The sequence below is a fragment of the Lycorma delicatula genome, chromosome 1, assembly GCF_047948215.1.
Source record: "Lycorma delicatula isolate Av1 chromosome 1, ASM4794821v1, whole genome shotgun sequence".
Classification (NCBI taxonomy): Eukaryota; Metazoa; Arthropoda; class Insecta; order Hemiptera; family Fulgoridae; genus Lycorma; species Lycorma delicatula.
Genome location: NC_134455.1, coordinates 189920211 through 189945188, shown reverse-complemented (window position 1 = coordinate 189945188; position 24978 = coordinate 189920211). Strand labels below are relative to the sequence as shown.

General features: G+C 31.9%; 1 protein-coding gene across 1 annotated transcript; it reads left to right on the top strand.

Annotated features, from left to right (window-relative positions):
• The first annotated feature begins 500 nt into the window (after window positions 1-500).
• Window positions 501-24001, top strand: LOC142326384 (uncharacterized). The gene is made up of 4 exons (XM_075368858.1): window positions 501-707; window positions 16671-16745; window positions 19753-19893; window positions 23891-24001. Exons 1-4 carry the CDS (start codon window positions 669-671, stop codon window positions 23936-23938), a joined length of 303 nt encoding a protein of 100 aa, XP_075224973.1. The 5' UTR covers window positions 501-668; the 3' UTR covers window positions 23939-24001.
• Window positions 24002-24978: the final 977 nt, after the last annotated feature.

Genomic DNA, 24978 nt, shown 5'->3' with positions numbered 1-24978 from the left:
CCATTAACTTTGTATTATAAAAATTATAATTATACAATCTGATATCTTCCAACCATCATATTATGTAAATGCAGTTTTATTATATTATAGTTTATTAACATAACATGTTGTGCCATTCACTGACAGATGATGCTATTACAATGACATGTAGATATATCAGCAATTGCAATCATGCAAAAATTACTGTAAATTTGTTTGATTTTTTTCTTATCATATTCTGCCACCTTTGAAAAGTGTATATATAATATAGCATCATACTTGAACTTCTACAGATACAAAGTCATTCAAATATCAAATTTTTCCAGTATGTAGATCTGAAGTTGTGCTATTTACAGTGTAGAAATAAAAAAAATGACAAAAACATGACATGTGATGTTTTATCTTCTTTAGTATATATCTGTTTAGTATCATAACTGAAATGATAACAGACACAGTCACTCCTAAATATGGGATTGCCTCTATTCTAAATATCAGTAACAGATGCCAAGTTTACTCTAGAAGTCATTAATATCAAAGAGCAAGCAACTATGAATGATGCCTCTTATTCCATAAGTGTTTTCCATATATTTAAACTAACAAATGAATTGAAATTTGGACTGTTACAATAAAGTAACAAATTACTGTCCCTTTTCTTATGTGTGTGTGCGCGTGCGAACGTGTGTGTAGCTATGTATGTGGTTCCAGAGGCTAAACAGAAAAAAAGAGAGGTATGTATGTAGTGACTATGTAAATATACATTTTTAAATTAATCTGCTATTAATGAAATAACAAATTATTTGTTTTCATATGTGTAAAAAATATATAAAAGTGGTGACTTATTTTAAGTACTTGTAGATTAAGTACAAATATTTTGTACTTAATTCTACTTAAATTACTTATACCTAACTTGAATAATTAAACAAGAATAGTAGGTAAAAAATATAATTTTTTAAAACTAAAAGTAGTTAATTTTTTGTTGTTATTTATGTAAATTTTAATTATTTCTAAAAAACTTAAATCATTTTTATTGTTATTTACAATATTCTTTTGGAACATTATTGAAGTGTTAAGTAAGTTAGTTAGGCAGTTAGTTCTACATTAGTTTAGTTGACGCCAGTCGTCGCCGCAAGTACCGCCACACCCGCGTGATTAAATACGGTATACGCGTTTTAGTTACAATCATTGAATAAAATAAACGAAAACATAAATAAAATTATAAATATTTTTAATTAAATTGTGAGTAAGCAGTTCATTAGAAACATCCCACAGTTGTAAGACTTTCCCGGAACGCGGCTTTAGTAGCCTGACGTAAAAGTTCTACAATTGTGTTGTCAGCTTTTTTTAGTGTAGTGGCTTTTCCTGTCTACTGTCCCATTCGCATAATCAACAACAGTATAACCGAGCTGTAGTCCTAATAAAATGAATTCGGCCTCCGTGTATGTGCTAATAACATTTTTCATACTGCATCATCGTCAGTAAAAATCCCACATCGTCATGTCGCCTTTATTTGGTATCGCATAAACAAGAGGGATTAATGGTTTCTCATTTTCATTGTTAAGGAAAATGGCTTATAAACTTGTTTTAGGGTTACCTGTAAACAATCTGTACTTTGCAGGATTGTGATGTTACCCTAATCGAATAAAGAATTTTCATCATTCAGTACATTATATTATCTTGTAAAAAAATAGGTGATGAAATTCTTGCTGTCTAACATGAAAAAAAACATAAAACATATTTTAGTGCCACTTTCTTTAGTGGTATTCAGTCTACAAAAATTATTAATAGAAAAAATAAATCATTTTAACAATTTTTAATTTTTTTAGAATGACAGTTGAAGCCCTTTCTGAAAATTAGAGGTCATATTTGAATTCAGCGTCAAAATTACATAACAATAAGCTAAAATTATCTCTTAAGATGTTCTTGTTTTGACAAAGTTGAGGGAAGATTAACTTTAGTTCTACTTGGGGTGTGTTGATACTGATAATATAGTAAAATGGAAGGGAACTGGATATGACTGCGTTAAACCAAAAATCCAATCGCCGGTCTAATAATCTAGCCTCACCCTGCGCATCAGCAACACTTTACAAACTGAGAAATACTTTTATCAAAAAGGGAATACTAAAAAAAACCTTCAGAGATTTTTATTGAGGTATGATCCCTCTAGCGCTCCACCGTTTGACGGAGTAATAAAAAATAAACAGAATCGATGCGGACTATATATATATATATATATATATATATATATATTGCGCATCGATTCTGTAGTCGGCAATATCTTAAACATAAGATATTGTTAACATAATATTGTTGCAATATCTTAACATAACACTTTTGTTTAGAATTAGAAAAGTGATTGATTATTATCATCTGGGAAGCATGCTTCCCAGATGACATAGTTAGGATAGATTCAACATAGGCATAATAAACTATTTTGTAAATGTGGTTTGGAAAATTATTTATAGTGCGAAAGATGTGAAACTTAACCTGCTTAGCGGTAGGAAATGTGGTTGAAATTTAATTTTTTGTCAGTTGTCACACCTACAAATTTGTAATTTTGAGCAAGATGTAAATTGTGTTTCATCATAAAAAAGTAAGAGAATTGTTCAGTTTAATTCGGACGATAGTATGTTTTTGAAGTTGAAGATTTAATACCATTTAATGAAGACTAATTACAGCATTTTTTCATTTATTTTTTGTGATTCTGTTATTTTTTTTTTTATTTTTTATTTTTTTTACAAGAAAGTGTAATATAGAACTTAATACAGTATCATCAACATACAGAAGATCAAAATTACATAGATGGGAAATCCTTTGTTTAATTATAAAAATTAGTCAATCTAAAGTTAGTTAGAAGGACCCAGAGTTTAACTGGACACTATTTAGAGGCATACTTGATCCATTCTGGAATAATTGGTATACTATACCACCTTGGAATTAATTGTTCTTTGGAAAAGGTAACCAATAGAATCAGTTATTTGAGTGTTATGTCTGAAATCATAAAAGTCAGATTTTTTAACAGTAAAATATGATCTTCACAGTGAAAAGTCTTTTAGATAGAAAGTACTGGTTCTAGTTAACCATTCATCCAACACTGTTAATACTTTATTTTAAAATCAACAAGTTCAGATCAAATGTTAAGCCCATCTCTAAGATCAAATTGTTAAGGACACGAAATCTCCTCTTTAACTCTTAACAGTAATTTTCCTAAACATACTTTATGTAAAGGTAAAAGTGATAATAATCAAGAAATTTCTTTTCTCCTGATCAGAACCAGACTTTTTGTCAACTGGAATTATTTCAAAAAGATTTAGTGCATATGGGAAATATACCTGTTTGAGAACAGTTGTGTTTCAACTTACTAGTGCAATAATTTCATAACTAGACAGAATTACTGTTGACAGAATTTCTAGAATGTAATACTAATTACAGAATTTCATCAACTGATCCCATCCAGTTAATTTCATAATCATCATCACATGATGTTCTTGTCCCCTATACCAGCTCTCTCCATCCATTTCTGACCCAAGCCTTCTCCTTTGTTCCTTTACAGTATAACTTCACCTCTATCTCCTTCACTTGAACTATTAATTTCATCCTTCTTCTTTTTTTCTCTCTTCCTTTTTTCTTTTCTTACTCTTTCAATGTGATTACCAAGATTCCACTCCCTCTATCCACATGTCCTAACCAATTTCCTTTTCCTTTTTGTATTTTCAGCTTAAGTTCTCTTTCTTCTTTAATCCTTGTTCATACTTTCTCATTCCTCCACCATCCATTTTACTTTCTGTAAGCTTCTTCCTACATTCACATCTCAAAAGCATCTCTCCCTCAGGAATTATGCAGGAAGTGCATACTGTATTCTTTTCTTCCATATAAGACACTCCATACATATTATCATTTGTCTAATCATTTCCTTAATCCTAAATCTAGACTTTAACACATAATAACTTCTTCTTCTTTATGTTCAACTGTTGGTGATATCATATTGTGTCTGTAAATATTAAGTCTGTGCTTGGTTTTAAATAAAAGTTGATGAAATGCAGGTTTAGGATGCATTAAATCAAAAAGCATAGTCCGGTGAAATTTAATCAGGTAGTTTTTTTTAGTGTCAGACTAAAGCTTTTAGTTTTTTGTTTGATAGAAATTGCTTTAGTTTTATGGACCAGGAAAATCATATCGTATACACAGTGCAGTGAGTATGTCTTATCTCTGTTCATACAGGTTTATATATATGCAATAGATAGTCTATAAACTATATTTTTCAACAGACTTATCAAGTGGCTACCTATATACAACTGAAGTACATACTTCTCTCTAGTAATTGAATTTTATAATATTTATAAAATAATACATTGTGAGCCTGAAGTAGAATTAAATAAAAGGTTCTCTTATTTCCAATTTTCTTTTTGATTTCTAATCTAGTGTTACAGCATTCTCTCAAAAGAAAAGAAAAATAATCGACATATAGCTTTTTGAAAAAATTATTTTGATTATTTTTTTTCTAAAAACAATTCAATTTTACCTATACGAAAATACAGAATATGGAAATTAAGTAGAAAATACTGCTGTAAATGTTATTAAATTTTTATTAAAAGTACAAGAATTTTGCTAAAAATAAAATACATTATTAATATTACATATAAATGCAATATTCTATAACAATTAATGCAAATATTATATAATATCTGTTTTACAGAAAATTTAAGATTAATACTTATTTTTTCATTGGTTAATATTACACGGTAAAATGCGCTGTGGATTAAGATATGCAAACTATTGTATTGGCACTGATTGTCGAAAGTTTAAAGAATTATGGATGATTGAAAATGCTGAGCCATGGCTTATATTAAACTCACATGCAATGTCATCTACTATAATTCGTCGATTACCGAGAATCATTTGTTTAACCGCTACAATATTATCGTTAGTCTTTGATGTCGAAAGATTACCTTGCCGCTGTTCATTACAGAGAGAAATACTACCATTTTTAAAGCGAACAATCCATTCGTAGATTTTGCTTCCACTCAAACAACTCTCTCCATATTACTGCTGTATTCGACGAATAACCTCTGCTGTTTCACCCCTTCTGAACTAAGGAAACATATCACTGCTAGCATTTCTCCCTTAGTGCAATCAAAGGAACACTCATATTAAACAGACTTTTAAACACAATCACAAATAGGTAACAATGAAACAACACTTTTAATAATAATCTGTTAGAGATTATGAGTTATACCAAAACAATCATTGCTATCATACAATGGTTACACTAGTACTCATACAATGGTTTTATTAGTTATGATCGAGAAACTGTTCCTAGATTCACTGCAGAACAGATAGAGGCTATTACAGGTAAAGTTGCCATCAGATTAGCGGCTATTGAACTCACGCCAGAAACCCTTGCTAATATAATAAAACAAGAGATGGATAGGGAGATGCACAATGGAGTTAGAAAACGAATGGTGTATTGGTGGAATGGAGAAATCGCTTATTTTAGCCAGATTCTGTAAAATAAAAGACGAATTAAGCAGAGGCTCAGAATAGCAGGTGGACTGAGATATGAAAAGGCCAACATGAGATACATAGAGGCAAGAAGAACATTAAATAGAACAATAAGAAAAGAAAAGAGAGACCATTGGGCAAGGCTATGTGAAGAACTCGATAAAGATCCCTGGGGCATGGCTTACAGAATAATTACCAAAAGGTTCGGTAGGTGTCTCCCTGTAATTACAAAGGAAGAAACAGAAAGGATAATTCCCAGCCTATTCCCGCATTTCATGCTCGATGAGAGAAGACACACTGAATGTGAGGGCAGACGTTTTGCAATGAGTGAGCTCTTATGTGCTGGATGTATGTTAGCTATAAAAAAAAGTCCTGGTCTGGATTATATCCAAGCGGCAATTATTAAGAAACTTATCAATCAAGCTCCATGTGAGATGCTAGAGGTGGTCAGCCATGGACTAGTAAACAAAACTTTCCCGGAGTGTTGGAAGGAGGCGAGAGTTGTGTTATTACCGAAGAGCACAGTTGAAAGAGAAAATATGACGTACAGACCATTGAGCCTCCTGAACACAACGGGAAAGCTTGTGGAAAAGATGCTGGCTGGCTGCATAGTGAGCGAGGTTGAGGAAGGCTTGGACATAAGCCCAAATCAATATGGCTTCTGGAAGGAGAGATCCACCATTCAGGCCATCAGTAAGGTGATTAATTGGGCCGAGGTGTCTAGAAGAGGTACTTGGCGAACTAGACAGATTCCATTAATGGTATCACTTGATGTGAAGAATGCATTCGGTACAATAGCATGGAGACACATAAATATGGCCATGGAAGAGAAGAGAATCAGCTCGTACCTGCGGAGACAAATTTTGAGGAATATCTCAATGAAAGAAGGTGTAAGATTAGTACACAAGAAGATTAAGTACACTTCAATATGTCAGGTGGTGTGCCACAAGTGTCAGTTCTGGGCCCATTACTATGGGTTCTGGTCTTTGATGGCATACTTAGTTTAAGGTATCCAGAAGGGGTACAGCTTATTGCTTATGCTGATGATTTAGCTGTGCTCGTACAAGCTAAAACAATGGAAGAAGTTAAAGATAAGACAAACCTGTCATTAGAAATAGTAGTTAGATGGTTGCGTACAAGAGGGTTACAATTATCTGTGAATAAGTGTAAATATGTCAAGTTCACTGGACATAGAGTACTAGAATCGGTTGTTATACACATCGATGGTCACAGAATAGAGGAAGTACAAATGTTAAAATATTTGGGAGTCACACTGCAGAAGAACTGTCGTTCTACAGAACATGTTTTAAAAATATGTGATAGTGCAGAAAGAATGATGAAAAGTTTGAATGCATTAATGTCAAAGAAGAGAGCACCAAGGGCTTCGAAGAGAAGACTTCTTGCGTCGACAGTGACTTCTGCAATGTTGTATGCCGTTTCGGCATGGTGGTCAGCATTCAATATTGGAAGGAATAGAGATAGAATGAAGAAGATACACAGAGGGGTACTCTTAGGAGTTGTATCGGCCTACAGAACGATCTCTTATGAGGCACTTTGTGTCCTTTCTGGAGTTTTCCCTATAGATCTTATCGCTAAATACAGAGTTGAGAAATACTTAGGCAGAACAGATAATGAAGTAAAAGAAGAGATATATAACTTATGGCAGCAAAGATGGCTGGATGCAGGTGTAGCTAATTGGACTAGATTATTAATAACTGACATATTAATATGGACAAGTAGGCGTCACAGTGAAATGGATTATTATGTTACACAATTTTTAACAGGTCATGGTTGTTTCAATTCATATCTTTATAAAATTGCCAAAAGAGATCAGCCTACATGTATGTACTGTGTAGAACAAGATGATGTTGAGCATACCATTTTGAGGTGCCACAAATGGTAGGAGTTAAGGCAGTATGCAGATATAAGAGGGAAAACGCTGAAGGAAATAGTTGACTACATGCTTGATAGTGAGGTAAAATGGAAAAAGGTTGCTGATTACATAAGAACAGTTTTAAAGCAAAAGAACATAGATGAAAGAAATATGGGGTACTAGTTTGTTAGGTGGGGTGGACAGCCTCAGCAGTGAGAGCCACCATGCTGAGGTGTGCTGGTTTCAATGATCTGCTTGTGTGTGTTTGGTAGGAATAAAAAATATCAAAAGATCCATGGGACACACCACGGCATTGAGGTTTGGTGTGGTGCCATAAAAGACAAAAATGAAATAAACCTCAAAAGAGCCACCGGTTAGCCCGACCTGCCATGCCGGTATGTTGCCGGTAGGTGGGGAGTAGCCCTCCCCACCTATTAGAGTAACGGACACTCCCCTGGGTGGCGTAATACCATCAAGTCGGTCCGGCCCAGGGGAGTAGAGGGGAAAAAAAAGTTTCCTTTGGCTATCCACCGGGTTGGTCTAGTAGTGAATGTGTCTTCTCAAATCAGCTGATTTGGAAGTCGAGAGTTCCAGCGTTCAAGTCCTAGTAAAGTCAGTGATTTTTACACGGATTTGAATACTAGATCAAGGATACCGGTGTTCTTTGGTGGATGGGTTTCAATTAACAATTTATCTCGGGAATGGTCGAACTGAGACTGTACAAGAGTACATTTCATTTATACTCATACGTATCATCCTCTGAAGTATTATCTGAACGGTAATTACCGGGGTCTAAACAGGAAAAAGAAAGAAAGTCTACTTTGGCTGAATATTCAGCCCGTGTGTTCCGGAAACTGAGCGGTAGTCGGCTCGGAAGATTACCGTTTCTTTCTACCGAAAATGCTGAAAGATCCGAACAAGTAACCAGTAGGTAGGTTCTGCTTTTAGAAGAGATATAAAAGTTCTCTCTTCCCAAGCCGTGAGGTGTACGTCATCTGGACGGCGGTAGTTTTATGTGATAAGTAAACGTCACGCGGGACTCTGCGATGGAGCTGAGTAGGAATAGGAGTCTGACCTCCTGTCCCTGGTAGAGCAGACCGAATTCCATAGTTGCAATAAACTAAGTGTTTAAATTATCAGGTTAAGTTTTCACTAAGAGAACTAGGTAAAAATTCCGTTGTTGTGAACAACATTTCTTGTGGTATGTTTATTTATTGAATTTGCCTTTAATATTATGAGACATTTACTCGCTAATAGCTTACTTAAATGTAGAACTAGGCGCGGGGTTCGTGCTTCCGCGAACTCGGTTAGCTAGCTCAGAGGGCAACGAAGTAGGACAGTCAAGATGTCCGAAAGAAGCCTACAGCAAAGGAGAAGGGTGAGTCATAATTCACTGATGTAAATGTCTGCCGAGGCATTTACATCGGTGACATCCCAACGAGGCCTCGCTAATTACTGTGAGATATAACCAGTTATAGGGTCTCCGTTAAAGCCCATCAGGGCTAGGAACGGAGGGAGTGATGACCGGAATCGTCACAAGGCGTCTTCCCCTACGAGGGTTTGGGAAAAGTTCTCTCTTCCCACACTTTATTTACCTCTTCCCGTACATCTCTTCTGTGAGACTACAGAACCGCTGCCAAACAAATCGACACTAGAGCTGTACAAAAACGGTCTACGGCATCGATTTAGACATCATCATAGGAAGAAGAACAAGAAGACGACGACGGGCGGCCAATACCAAGACGTCTCGACAGCTAGTCTCCACAGCAATATTTTTACTTACTGTTCAGACTGTATTTCAATCAACTGTCAAAGATCAAAAATGTGTTGGTAGGACTGTGAAGTCGCTGGCACTGACCACGAGTCAGGTTATATAACAAGTCATTCGAGAATTGGAGTCGCTCTGGTCTGTATTCCTTGGGACAAAATAATTTAGCGACTTACCTATAGATCACCCAGACCACTTCTCGTCTCGGACATGTACCGATTCGAAGAGATAATAGAATTAGTGGTGAGTTGGCCGAATCAGGACGTTCCGTCCCGCAGACGACTCTTTCATACTAGTATCCCATACGTGTGTGGTACGTCACACCAGACTCAAACTGGGAGTACCTCCATATAGTCTACCTCTGTAACTTCAGAAATCAACCTGTAGATGATTGTGACGAAGGGACTAACAATAAGTTACACGACATCGGCATGTGCCGTATATATTATGACTCTGTTGACAGCTGGTACGTACTAGTCGGAATATTAATGTTCAAATTTTATTGCGATTTTAATAAAAGATTCTCATTATTTTCTGTCTGTTTGGTATAAGATATGCGATAGAGAAAATAAAAAGTGTAATAATGCATTGCGTATTTATGGACTATCTAATACCGGTAAAAATTACTTTTTCAATGCACTCGCCTCATTTTTTAAAAAATCCCGCCTATATAATAAGCCCCAGTCGCAATGAACAATTTCCGTTCATGGGAAACCTGTCCCGTCGAATTAATATATGGAATGAAACCAGGCTGGATCCATATTAAAATGTGAGGACGTAAAACAGTTTATAGCTGAAGACGTCGTCGTGGTACAGGTGAAAAACCATCTGCCCAGAATGGAATTTACACCGCATTCATTCATACATTCGGGAATACCGCTTTATTCCGGAATAAGCGGTATTCCCGAATGAACTTGCATTCAATATAAGAATGCAAAAGTTCATATTGCGGTCCTGTCAATATCTGACACTGCCAATGAAAAGGTCGAATCCAGCAACAGTTGGTAATCTTATATGTTGGGGTAGGAATGTTGCAGTACTAAACGACAGAGAAAAGTCTTAACTATAAAATTCTTAAAAACTATATAAATTATTTTTTAAACAATAAGGATGTTTTGTATTAAAACATTGAAATACGTATAATGTAATATCGTCGGGAATTAATAAAGAAAAAACATTTGATGTAATACTTGTTTTTATTTACAACAAAAATAACATTCTTTATTTTACGTTTAGCTGATATATATATTAAGCGAAGATTAGACTTCATACCACTTACATTAATTGTTGACTTTAAAATTACATAAAAATTAACTTTATAGTTTTTTTTACCATACCTTTATGTGAATTTTCACTATAGTAGATAAATGAAATAAATTGTTCACTAATACACAGGCACAAGATGAAATAGTTGTATTCCCGTCTGGTCTACCTGGTATTATGAGTGTCTTTATTGCTATAATATACGCTATAAAAGGCTTTGAATATCATTAACCCTAAGTACCGTCATAACCTTATTTGTAGCGACTCGTGTAGTGCTCTCCAAGCCTTAGAAAAATGTTATTGCAGACATCCTATCGTCACCGAAATTTACAATGCAATCGTCGAGTTGAACCATCGCAACACACACGTGAGGATTCCGGGTGATCAACTTGCAGATTCCTCTGCTAAAGACGCATGTAGCAACCATCTTTCACTACTCGTGTTACTACATTCGACTTATGAACTGTGTAAAACTCACTTTTCGCGCAAAGCGGCAAGATGACTGGATTGCTACAGTAGACAACAACTTCGACGTATCAAAGATACTGTGTTGCCATGGACCCCCCCACAGGAAAATTCGCCGAGAGGAAGTGGTCCTCTGCCGATTGCGGATAAGACATTCGAGAGCTACTCACGGGTATCTGATGTCAGCAGTAAACGTACCAATATGCATATGATGCAACTGCCACTTGACTGTGCGCGCGACATCCTTGTGGATTGCATGCGTTATGTAGCCATGGGTCATAAATTTAAATTGCCTAGGAACATTCGTCGAATCCTGGACAATGACAAAGAAGTTTTACACCGGGTGTTTTTATTTCTTCGACGTCTTAGTATTTACATAGCACTTAATGTTATAACCGCTTTCGTTTTATAACTGTTATAAATTTCATGTTAAATCAATTCTTTCTGTTATACGTGAAGGAGCCCTATACAGTCCACTTGGGCTTCGTTATATTTATCTTTATTTGTTTTTAGATTTTTATATATAGTTTTTTAAATATTAGTTATTTTTAAGATTTTTTCTTGACAATAGGTATAAGTAATTTTTTAGTTAACTGTAATAGTAGCTATAAGTTTTTTTATTTGTTTTTGTTAATTTTATAATTTTGTTTTTTAATATTTTAAGTTTTTGTTTTCCGGGTCATGGTAATGTGAAAACGTTTTTCGCTAAAAAAAAAAGAAAAATTAGCTGATTTTTTCATATCTTCTGTAATTAAATTTTCTCCGTCGAACTTGGAAATATAGCCAAAAGTGATGGTATATCACAAAATGTTTCACTAAACGATTTATCACCAAGACATTAACCTTGTGGTGTACCGTAAATATTATTATTATACAGCAAATCAAAACTATATTCAATATCAATTTCAAAATTTGTATAATAATATTATTATTATACAGCAAATCAAAACTATATTCAATATCAATTTCCGTATCAATCTTCCATGTACATACTGATGATTATATAAGTGTATCCTTCATATCGTTTGTTCGGGATATGACAGATCGGCTAGCTGGTACTATCCGGTAACGACTGCGTTTCCTCGTCGCTACCTATCAAGCTGTCCCGGACGCCTTCGCTGAACGATTCTTGTATAGCGTCCGATCGTAGATATAAATTTCGTTGTGCTGTTCTTCAACCGTTACTTATTCAGTTTTCTTTCCGCCGCTGCATTTACCAATACTACCTTTCTTTTCTTTCTTTTTCCTGTTTAGCCTCCGGTAACTACCGTTTAGATAATTCTTCAGAGGATGAATGAGGATGATATGTATGAGTGTAAATGAAGTGTAGTCTTGTACATTCTCAGTTCGACCATTCCTGAGATGTGTGGTTAATTGAAACCCAACCACCAAAGAACACCGGTATCCACGATCTAATATTCAAATACGCTAATCCCACTGTTATCGTTCTTTACTTTTAACAATTATTACATGTTACGCATGAAAATTAGTCGTAGTCGATAGTGAAAATTTACCGTCGGAGTACGTTTCGTTAAGTATAACTGTTTCATATGGTATGAAATCAGTAACGATTTATAAATATATATATACCCGGTTCTAGTAGTACATATGATTCTATATATATATAGAGAGAGAGAGGTATGATGTTTGTACTTACAAAAGCAACAAGTTTTATTTTTAAGTTTTTTATTATAGTTAGTAGTTAGTTTTACAGTTTAAGTTGTATTAAAACTTAAAATGTTTTAATAAACAGTATCTACAAAGTAAAACAAAGATTATTTAAAAGTAGATTAACTACAAACAAAACCGAAAGGACTTCAGTAGACGGTCTGAAGGGGAATTACGTCGGGAGGACAGGCTTCATAAGCCTAGCCTTCCGCGGTCGGCCCATAAAATGAGTTCGATAACGCTGGTTTAACAACGGATTGGAATGCAACTAAATCCGTCTTAAATTAACTAAATAATAATAAACAAAACTTGAAAAATTAGACCCGCTATATAAAATAACCCTTTTAAAAAAAAAACAAGCCCGATTAGAATCATCCAGAAGCAACGGACTGTGTCCAGGTTCTGCGATAAGTAGGGAGAAATAAACTCCCGTCAACTTTGCATTCCTACAAACAAAATAATTATATTTACGTTAGTAATTTTAACAATTAGGTCATATTTTTGTTTGATGTTCTCCGCATACACGTTGTTGAGATTTCGCGCAGTAAGTTATCCTTTTCAGTTTGTAGTCGCAAAGATGGTAATACATTTGTGGACCTTTTCGTTCGCTTGATAATGTTGGTTCTGGACTTTTTCGGTTAGTTAGTTACCTTCCGGATTGCTAATTTTAATTCTCGACTAAACTGAGAAATACTAATTCTTGGCACTTGCCGAGGCCGAGTAAGTCTTTAATATAAATCTAGCATGAATTGGGATTTATTCATTGGTTGTCCAACACAGTTTTTCTATCTGAAGAACTGATGACTATAAATGACTAATCTTCGAATACATTTTACGTTGTGGAACTGAAATTACTGAAGAACCATTTTTCTGTCGCTTCTTCTTATGAACGGTTTCAATGAGCTTTTCACTAGATTGAATTTTTAAGACGCTCGTGGTACTGGGATCGCAGTCAACTTTATCCTCAGATGAAATAAACGTTGGGACAATTTTGCTATCGTCAGAATCCCACGGTTATCTTTTTCTAAACAATCTTCTTCGCCACTCTCATTGTTAGCCAGTTCTGCTAGAATTTGTACGGAATTTGCATACAAGTTTCCGTATTATATAAAAAAATACAGCCTATTTCAGGCACTGTAATCAATAATATACGTAAAAAGAAATATTTTATTGTATATTTTAAGCAAAAATTAATAAAACTATCTTCTAAATATTGCTTATTACTAATTACACGTAAAACTGATATATGAATTATTTTCTATAAATACTAATGATACGTAAAATGAGCGTAGACATTTACGCAACTGATGAGAATAAGTCCTTCTAAAACAAAAACGCACTCGTTTACACATCTACTCTCTGAGGTAATGTAACTGCAATGACGGATTAAAGCATAGCAGAAGACTGAAGAAGGCAGGGAAAAGGGCGAGAGTCCAGAACTGGCGGAAAAGTTACTTCCGCATGTAAAACTTACGTACATTAGTATTTTAGGGTTAACCTGGTACTTCAACCCAATGAATGGCAGTTTCACATGTTTAAACACTGACTCGTCTGTTTTCATTTTTGCTAAACATAGTGGTTATTAAGTTTATAAAGTTTGGAGAGCTGGTTTACTTTTATTAATAAGAAGGTAAAATTCAAAGAAAGTATCCGCTCTATTTTATTCGTTATCAATATCAACATTAATGAATTGAATCGTCTAATGTAATGAAAATAGTTAAACAGACTTAAACCTAGGAAACATTTTTTTTGGTTCTTAGATTCAGTTTTGATTTTTAATTAAAACACAAAAAAAATCTTTTGTTCTTTAATTTTATTACTATTACATGAATGATGATAGGTGATAAAATGAACTAACAGAAATCTTTATTTGATCACTTGTGCATGAGATTAAGAACGCACGTTTGATGTTTTCAGATAAGGTTTGAAACGTATAATAAGTACAGCCAACATAACAGTTTTAAATTTCTATTACTATTGTATCAGTTTAAATAAAATGTCCAGTTTATAAACAATTTTTTCATTTTATTAAAGTATACAAAGATTTGCCTTTTAAAGCCTAGATCTCAAAACAATAAACTTCATATGCTTAATCTGTGATCAGATTTAATTTTAAAGAAATTTTTAGTTTAGTATTAATACTTTTTGAACTATGTTTAATTAATGATCCAAATCAAGATCATCTAAGGAATGAAACATGCATGTTGGTAAGTTGTGTTTAAATAGGAAATAATAGTATAAAAACATACAAATTACAATCATGGGATGTTAATGATAAAGATACTGACAACATATTTTTTGATATTTGGTTGAAGTAATTGTTTAATCGAATGTGTAAGAAATTCTACACACTGGAAATTAAGAATTTCTTTACTGATGAGGTTTTTTTAACAAATATTAATTTATATATTGTATAAAATAGTTAAATAATGTATTTATTAATTGTTCAATCAAATATGTAATGTTTTTTGCCATTAATTTCTGTTATTAGTATTACCTGGTTTGCAACCCACAGATTTGGATACTATTATTTACATTAAATCATGATAATCCCTCCTTTTTCACACCTATTGTTTTGTACTTTTCCATTTAAAAATATGCTATAAATCTAACAAACATTTGTAAATGTTAGCCGAAGTTACACCAAACTATTAAACAAAAAGTGTATTTTAAAACAATATTAACACTATTCACAAATATTACACAATAAAAAGAATATCATAAACACTTTGGGTGTATTAAAAAAACTTGTAGTTCTGATAAAAAGTTATTCTGTCTTCAATTAAAGATTCATATTACTAGTATAATGGATTAATATGAATGAACTATGAAGTAAGTCCAGTTATGGCCAAATAAGCTTGTTCATTGCTGGGTTTTACACGATTATGAATCCAGAGGAAGCTGTTGTGACAAATTAGTGGATGTGTAGTAAATACATTGGATAGTTCTTACAGTACTATCTTGCTCAAAGATAATAAAATATGGTGGTGGTAATCATTTGTGATGTGATCATTTAATGCTATGAACAGCATGTAAAATTTTCAGCAATATGTATACTGATCTGGATGCAGACCAAACATGTAGCTATAATTGACCACTAATGTTGAACTAACTGAACCAACTGATTTTGATTCATCACTATAAATCATAATACCTGGATTCACTTGCTAAAGCAAGTAGGAAAATTCTTGCTGTAATGTTAGGAGATTAGTACCTATTTTCCTGAAAATTGTCAATTGCATTTAGAGATGATGAAAGTTGCTACAGATGAAGAACACTTTTGATAAACACCACAAAATCAGACAGAAAAATAAAATTATTATTAATAACAAAAAGAATCTCCCAGCATTTGCCTGTATGGATAAAAGGAAACCATGGAAAGACCTTAATTAGAATAGATTAAATATTACAAGTTAATGAAAAAATAAAAAATACTGAAAAATTCAAAACTAAAATTACATTTACAGTTCCTAATTGTTATTTACATTTGTGTGTACCATAATCTAAAAAGTTTTTTGTCTTGCCTTGCTTTACATAAACTTTTTCACAAAATGTTTTGTGTTTTATGTAGCTAGTTATAATATTACTGTTTTTTTGGGGTGATAGTAACTTATCAAGTAGTTTGCTCTTTAAATAAAGAAAAAATCTAAAAAAAAACTCATGTTATGTAGCAAAGCTCTTTCTTTTATTAGATTGATTTTAAATGATTACCAAGTAGCTTATCTATAAATACATACATGTTTTAGAACAAATTATGTTTATTTGCTCTAAATACTTAAACAAGTATGTAATGCTTGCATGACTGATATACATTCAAACAGTAGAGTTATTTTTTTACATATGCTCAAATATAAAATTGTTTTCATCACAGAGCTCACATACTATAAATGTTATTTATAAGCTTAACAACACTACAGTTGAATGTACATAATAAGGTAATTTATTTCAAGAACACAAATTCAATTTTTTTTTTATATAGATAAATTAGTATTTATAAAGAATATCTATTAATAAATTCGGATTTTTTTTTTTCATTTTTTTTACTCATTCAATTAACATTAGAAATCTAAAGTTACAGGTTAGACAGAAAAAATTTTCTCATATGTCTAAAATCTTGAATACGTAAAAAAATTATTTCATTTTTTTTTTTTTTAGGCACGTCTTAATCCTGTTAATGAAGACATATACCCAGTATACATTCGCCAGAAAGTTATCAGAAAATATGAAAAGGTGCGATTTATAAAAAGTTTACATCAAATTCATAATATATTGTAATACTACAAATATAATGCCACCAAATAATCATTAGTGTATCTATCTAAATACATATGACCGACCACATGGTTGCCTTCTATCTTGTTCTGCCTGTTGTCTTCTTTTTTTATAATTTCCAACCGCTTTTATTTTGTCTTATCATTTTTTACAGTATATCTTTCTCTTCCTTTATCTTTCTTTTATTTTACTGGCCCTTCTATGAAATCCAAGTAGCAGAAAGCTGTTTAACATCTACTGTCAGATCCAATTCCTCTTTCTCTTTTCTATTATAATCAATGTAGCTGCCCATTTTCCACCACTCTCATTAGAAACGTCTAATTTTTATACTGTTTACCTTCCACATCTCATGTTATGACGTATTTAACTATCCCATTCTTCATATTAATATCTCCATTGTCTCTTTCTTGACATCTACAAACTTTGAGAGAAAGCCCCGTATTCATACTCAGAATGATGATTAAATAAAACAAAATCACAGACCACAAAAAATGACACTTAGAAGTAATGAAATGTAAGTTAAGATACTACAGAAAAAAATATATATAAATTTAAGAAAGCAAGTAAAGTAGCCTGCAAATTAATTCAAACACAGGAAATTTTTTGTTAATTTCTATCTTGTTGCTACACTGCTTGACCACACCATTCTTTAAGTTGTCTCTGTAATGTGAGGTTATTGTTCTTTGGTTATTTAGAAATTAAATTTTATAAATAATGTTTTATGAAAGTCAGTTTTATGAAATGTTGTATTTTTTGTTCTGTGTATCTTGAATATATAATAATGGACATAATTCCAAGAAAGCGTTCAAAAATTGTTTCTCTTTCTGACCACACCACACAATGATAGATGAAAATAGCTTCTGAGTGAGGTGTTGGACTAGGGACTGTGAATGCTATTTTAAAACAATTTAAAGAAATGCAAAGAATTTTTTTCAGCTTAAAGGAAATGCAAATGTGGCTGTAAAAGAAAAACTACTCCAACACAGGATCTGCTGCTATTAGTGAAAAAAATAAACTTCATCAAAATCTATCTGCTGAAGACTTAAATCGAGAATTAGCAGCCAGTGGAACAGATTTACACGTGACAATTGTTAGACATTGACTTCTTACAGCTGGACAAGTGCAATTATAGCATGTGTCCAAGCACATGCTAACTGGACCAAAGAAGACTGGCTAAACATTTTCTGATATCATATTCTTATGTTCAGTGGCAAAGAGCTCCATATGTTAGAAAAGCATCATGAAAATACATCAGAGGCTCATATCCAACAATCAGTTAACATCTGCAGAAAAAAAAGGTTTTAGGTTTGTTTCACATTTGAATGTCATTATTCAATACTTCCAAAACTGGTGTGTTAAAAGAGATAGATATAACAGAATTCTGAAGGAAAGGGTTGTGATTCAACTCCAAAACAAATTTCCACAAGGCAACAGAGTGTTTCAACAAGATTTGGCACCATGACATATTGCCAAAAAAATGGAAAAATGTTTTAAATAATGAAAGTGCTCCCATGGCCAGGCAACACCCCAGATTGCCCAAAGATTTTCAATCTTTGGGTAGTAGTCAAAAAAATGAACTGTAGCACAAAAATTAACCTCATTAAAGCAATAATATTGATATGGTTTGATGAGAAAGAAATCAAAAAAATTTGCAGTAAATAAGTTGAATCGATGCCAAATCATGTATATGAAGAGATTAAAAATAAAGGACATATTAATTACTAGATATTCTCAAATTGTACAGGTAAGATTCCTTTTCTAAATAGTTTTCACGCTAATGTAAGACTGAGAACAAAGATGGGATTTAGACAGGCAAATATAGAATTGTGAAATTAAAATCTGAACCAAACATAGGTTCAGGCCTAGAATTTACTACAGGAGTAGATACAATAGAGTAAATAAAAGGATAAATTTAAAAAAATCAAGTAATTAAAAAAGGAGACAATACTTTTGCTGAGAGGTAATAACTAGTAAAATTTGTCTGAGGTATACATTGGAACTGATCAGTGGAAGAAAGCCAATGAAGGTAGAAAATTGTATCAATCTATAAGAAATTAAATGAATGGCAAGTAGTGGAAGGAAAGAAGTGATGATAACGATTAAGTAATTATAAAAAATGTTGGTGCAGATAAGAAAAGGTTTTGAGTAAATGTAGCATAAATAAATGTGAGAGAACCAGATGGAAAATATCTGTTAGAGAGAGAAGAGAGAGCTGGCAAGACTACATAAAAGGATTATGTAAAGAAGAAAAATTGTATGATAAAAAAGTGCTAGAGAAGAAAAAAGAAGTTGATGATTACAGATTTTTTAATATATTAAATTACATTAAACTAAATTTTTTTCATATGTTTTTTAATACATTTAATTACGTAGAAAACCCTAAGGAAAAAATTATTTCTGTCAAAAAAGATCTTTTTTTTAATTGTAATTGAAAAATCATCTGAAGTACAAGGGTTTTTAAAAAGTTAAGAGGTATACATACTTGCAATAAGATTTACATGTTTAAAGTAAGAAATTTTTTACACAATTAATATACAACTCTCTGTTAGCTATGAATTATAAAAGAATATCATAAGTATTGTTTAAAAAGAAATAAGTTCTAACAGTTACAAAACTTTTGGAATATGCAGAATCTCTGAATTTGTAACAATAGAAGAGGAAGAAATTACTGTATATCTTTTATGTTGTTTAACTTAATTAGTAAAGAACTAATTTGTTTCCATGAAGAAACAGGATATCATAAAAATATTCTTAATTTTTTATCTTCTTCAACTTTATTATTGTATCTCCTGTTATAGCTGGATTAAACGTGTGAAAATGCATATTATATACAAAAATTACATTTTTTTAACGATAAATTATATATTTACTGCATATTTAAATAATGCTAATTAATACTTAGTTTTTTATGTTACTGCCAGTTATTATTTATTTTGTAATATTTAATTGGTTTATCATACAACAGATAGAATATCCAGCACCAGTAACTGAAGAAAACAATACTGGAATGTGGTATATCCGTTTCAAGCGTTTCTGTAAATTTGTTGAAGCATGTCGCATAGTGCTTATACAATGCAGGATGTTACGTAGACTTGAAATTCTAAAGGTATTACTTATTTTTTTTTTTAGACATTTTTAATTTTATTTCTAAGATACTGGCTACTGATTTAATGCTAGTGAACTCCTGACAAAAAGTTTGCACATTCAATTATCAAAAATCTTTTAAAATTTATTTTTGGGGGTGACTTATTTTCTTATAAACTTTTTTCTTCACATATCATTTTGGGTTGTATTCACTTTCATAAGGGTCCTAATAAGGTTGTTGTATTAAATTTAGTACAATCTTTCAAAGATGCTTTACAATTATTCAGAAAAAATTATTTTATTTCTTTTGGTAATTACTTTATTTATTAATTTTTTATTCTTATTTTAGGATTATTGACTTTTTTATTACTAGGTTATTTCCTTCTACATTTAATTTTGCTGATATTGATTATAATTTATTTTTTTATGTTGATCTAGATTTACACGTTATTTTATTATGATTGCTGGTTGATTATCTAATGGGATTTATTCCTTACTAGATTGTATGTGTAGAATTTCTCAAAGAATTTCTTATGAAGTTGTATTTTTTAAATTATTTTTTTTACTTTTTTATTGTGAGTTTTATTTTATTAGGTTTTTGAAATAGATGGTATTAGTTGATGGTAGAGTTTGAAAATCCTTTAAAAGCATGAAAATGGAAAAACAGAAGATATTCCCACATAAAATAAAGATCTCTTGTTTTATGGAAATTACTAAAAAAGATTTTTAATAAATCTTTACTAGATGAAGTGATTAACTAGAAGATTGGAACATTGATATACTCGTATTACCGCTGTTCATAAGAAAGGGTATAAATGACATTGTGAATATTATAGAGGATAAACAATAACCAGCGCATTAGGGAGGTTGTGTGAATATACTGAAACCAAGAACAGAGAATATTTAACATGATTTAGAAGAACAAAAAGGTTTCAGAGCAGGAAGGTCTTGTTTGGATAATATATTTAGCTTACAAATTATTAAAAAAGAGTACAGCACAGAACTTTGACAAACACTTGTGATCAATAGAACAGGAAAACGAGTTTTTATGCTGTGGCAACTTAAAGTATTGTTTGTTTTGTGGAGGTCAAATTTAGATGATATGTATGTATGAGCCACTATTATTATGATGTAAAAGATTACCATTGCTCAGTTAAACAAGGAAATGATTTATCAAATTTCTTCCTGCTAAAAAAATTTTGAAACAAGGATTCTGTTGATATCCAACACTTAATTAATTTTTATTAACAATTAATTTCTAATTCAATTAAGCACCAAAGGATGGGTTGAAAAATGATGCAAAAATGGAATTGAAACAGAGAATACTTACCTTATACTTTGGTGTTTGCAAATGTTAATATACTTGCTGTAATCGAAGACTAAGTATATCTTTACCTATAAAGCAACTTGTCCTGACTAATTTAAGACTGTCTGACAGACCGATTCATCAATTCCCAGCAAAAACTACAGTAAATAAATTGATGAAAATTTGTATACACATTTTTCTTACTGTGTAAGTGCACACTAAGAAAGGATTTTTTGAAATGGCAAGTTTACAGGGTTAAAATGGATTTTTGAATTTTATTTGAAATCCTGTTATTTTTAAATTTCTCGCTAGTAAATGAAAATATCAACTTGATTTTTGATGTGTGTAATCTTGAAGTGAATATTTAAAAACCAATGTATAGATTTTTCAAAATTCAACCTTATAGAAGTTAAAAAAAATTTAAATGATTGCAAATTTCCCTCATTTCCAACTATACTAAACAAGATATTCTCTACATTTGGGCTTACAAATCTCTTCAGAATAAATATTTAAAAACCATTTTTGAGTTTTTTTGAATTTTGGTTTTTAAAGGGTGCAATCATGCACAGCTTGGCGACTGAACCAGCACAGCCATGCCACTGTCACTGCATGTGTGACTGGCTGCACCTGCCTCCGGTTACTTGAATAAAAAAAATAAAATAAAAAAAATTAAAAAGAAAAATGGGAAACTACCTCCTAGTGGTATTTGTCGGTAACACTAAGAACTAGACAAAATACATTATACTGATAACTAACTGTAATTACAATTTTTAAGATGTAGGCTGACTATTTTGAAACCCGCATTCATCAGATCACTCAGTCTCAGGTCCTGTACTGACCAAACTGCTCTGAAGAAATTACAATGCACTGATATTTTTTGTAAATAGAATAGGCTTTGATTTTTATTTATCATTATTATTCTCACAAGCATGAGGATCATGAAGCACAGCGGGGATTCTGGCTAAATGGGAAGGACGAGCAAAGCGAGCCCTAACTGGATAAACATTCCCAGACTGTGACAAGAAATGCAAGTAACCATTTAGCGTGAGCAAAGCTGCGATGGAGATGCTAGTACAATTATAAAGTTGAAGGAAAAATACTTGGATTTATTTAAGAATGAATTTTAACAAAATAGAATACTTTGGAGTCAATGGACCCCAGGAAAATTTTTAATTGCAGGAGAAAGAAGAGACGTCTGCAAAACAATGCAAGTATCTTAGATTCACATTCAAGCAGTGGGAACTGTGATGACAACATTAGACACAGTTGATGCAGGGTTGGAAGACAGAAGGAAGAACTAAATTCATGGCTTTGGTCATCCAAGATTGGAAGAAGCTCAAGTTTAGATTATAGAGGTGTGTTGGAACCAATAACAACTTATGGTTCAGATTGTTGGCGGATAAATGGGAGAACCAGAGAGAAATTGGAGTTATTGGAAATGGATTACTTATGTTGTGTGTTCAGAGTATCCAGAACCAGATAATGCCAGGAATGAGGAAAATTCAATGAGATGGGTTGTTGATGAAACAATTATGAAGGGAATTGAAATGAAACAGTTGATATGGTATGGCTATGTACAGATGATGGGTGATAGTAGAAGGTTGAAATAGCTCTTCATTAAATCCATTAAAAAAAATAGAGATGAAATTGTGATGGCCAGGTTTGTGATTTACAATACAATTTTTTTTTCAGTAATATAACTAGTTACATAATTTTTTTTTGTATCAAAAAACACACACAGTTTATGGCTGTGTAACAGCCATAAACAGTTTATGGCTGTGTCTATAAACTGTGTAACACAGTTTATAGAAGCAGTCTACACACTGTTCTGACGAGGTAGAATTCACTGTCTGTACATAATGTATATTTCACTAAATAAATTAATTAATTTATATTAACTGTACAAATCTTTGTTATAGCTGTCATGTTTGCAAAGTATGTAAAATATAAGAGGCACCAGTAAGTGTTGGTTTCCCTGACAGATTTGATCTCCAGTTGTCAGTCAGTTTTTGAAATGAATAGTGTAGGGTCACTTCAGGCGTAGAATACCATGTATATCTTGGTGAGTTTGGCATAACCACAGTTATTTGACTGCACAGACCACAGAGTTTGACTGCATGCCACAGCAGCTTATTCAGCTCAGAAAAGAAAGCTTTTTAAGAAGAGACTAACTTCAGCTCTCAAATTTGTAAGTTTGGTATGGGGGTAATTAACTATTTCTGAGAATGATTGTATAGTTTTTGGAAGAACTTATGTCTCGTGTTAGTTGCCTGTGACAATCTGGTTGCTATATTTTACAAACAGCATAGATAATAATATAGTGTTTCTAGACATATAATCAACACTTCCTTCTTTCTAAAAGTCTTCAATTCATTTCTTCCATTCTTTGTTCTATTTTTTAAACTATTTTTATTTACTTGACGATACACACTAGGGCTTGACATTACAATTGTGTTTTTACTCTGATTATGTCTGAAGTGTGCCAAGTTTTAAAAATGCAGTAACATGAGAAAGTGGCCTGGTGAATATACTGTTTATTGTATGAATAATTATGTGTACTGCACTTTCAAGTTTATAGGAATGTAGTATATATACCTGTTTTATACAGAATGATCAACATTGAAAAAAACAATTTCAGTGAAGTAGCATAAAGCTAGTCATGTAAACTTCAAGTAAGGTAGATTATAATAATAGTTTTTTTTTATATTTTCAGAAATTAACTCCAGAAAAAATTTTAGAACTGGAAAACGATGAGGAGTGATTTTACTTAAGAACAGACATCTTTATAAAACACGCTGTTGAACTGCTCAAATATCATGTCAGCAATATTGATTTCTTGTAATTCCATAAATGTATTTATAGGTTTGTAACAATATATGAAAATAAAAAGTCTGTTATAATTATTTTTTTGAAATTTAAATAAATCTTTCAGTTCTAATATAACATTTCTTTCAGAGGTAAAAATTATCAATGTGAAATTGAGAAAAAAGGTTTAAGCAATATGTAGATATTTTTACTTTTTAGTAGTATAAGTAGCACTGTGGACATACATTTACTGTATAATTGTATTTAAATTTGTACCAGGTAGTAAAAATTCATAAAAATGAAAAGCTGTTTTAATACAAAGAAAGCTTAATAATTACAAAAACCTGGATGGTAAAACTTTTTGAATTTAATAAGATAGTCCAAATTTTAAAATCTGTGTACATATACAGTTAGAAATACACTTGATTGTTACTTTTAAAGGATTTAGACCGATTCTAATTAAAATCAATTCCAATTTTTGATTGCATCATAATGCTTCTATTTCTTTAGAATGTGAAATTATAAATAAAATTACTGTACTTTTTTCAGTAATACCAAATTCACAAATTTATACAGATAACCTTATTTAAAAATGAGGTGATTAAATGTATGAAACATGAGCCAAGTGTTATCTCAATTTTACCTAAGCAAGTGCTACGCCAAAGCATGAGATTAACCTCCAAATAATGCCATGAGAGATTAGTCTGTTTTATTTTCTTATTTTCTGTAGAACACATACTTCCACATTATTGATTCAAAAAGTGTATATATGGCTGCTGTTTCAGTATTCTGTAAATTGAGGGGAAAAATACAAATTTAGAAAACTATTTTTAAATAATAAATAATGACTCATTTATTGAAAACACAAACTTCAATAACAAAAGAAGCACAATTCTGGAATTAAGTAAAATGCAAATTCATATATATATATATATATATATATATATATATATATAATGTTTTAAAATACTACACTGAAATATTTTGTAAAATAAC

What these genes read in the sequence shown, in the direction of transcription:
- LOC142326384 (XM_075368858.1), top strand. Translation starts at nt 669, where the DNA reads ATGTATGTGGTTCCAGAGGCTAAACAGAAAAAAAGAGAG. An exon ending in CTAAACAGAAAAAAAGAGAG is followed by an intron (nt 708 to 16,670) that starts GTATGTATGTAG and finishes TTTTTTTTTTAG; the next exon opens with GCACGTCTTAATCCTGTTAA. An exon ending in GTAGACTTGAAATTCTAAAG is followed by an intron (nt 19,894 to 23,890) that starts GTATTACTTATT and finishes TTATATTTTCAG; the next exon opens with AAATTAACTCCAGAAAAAAT.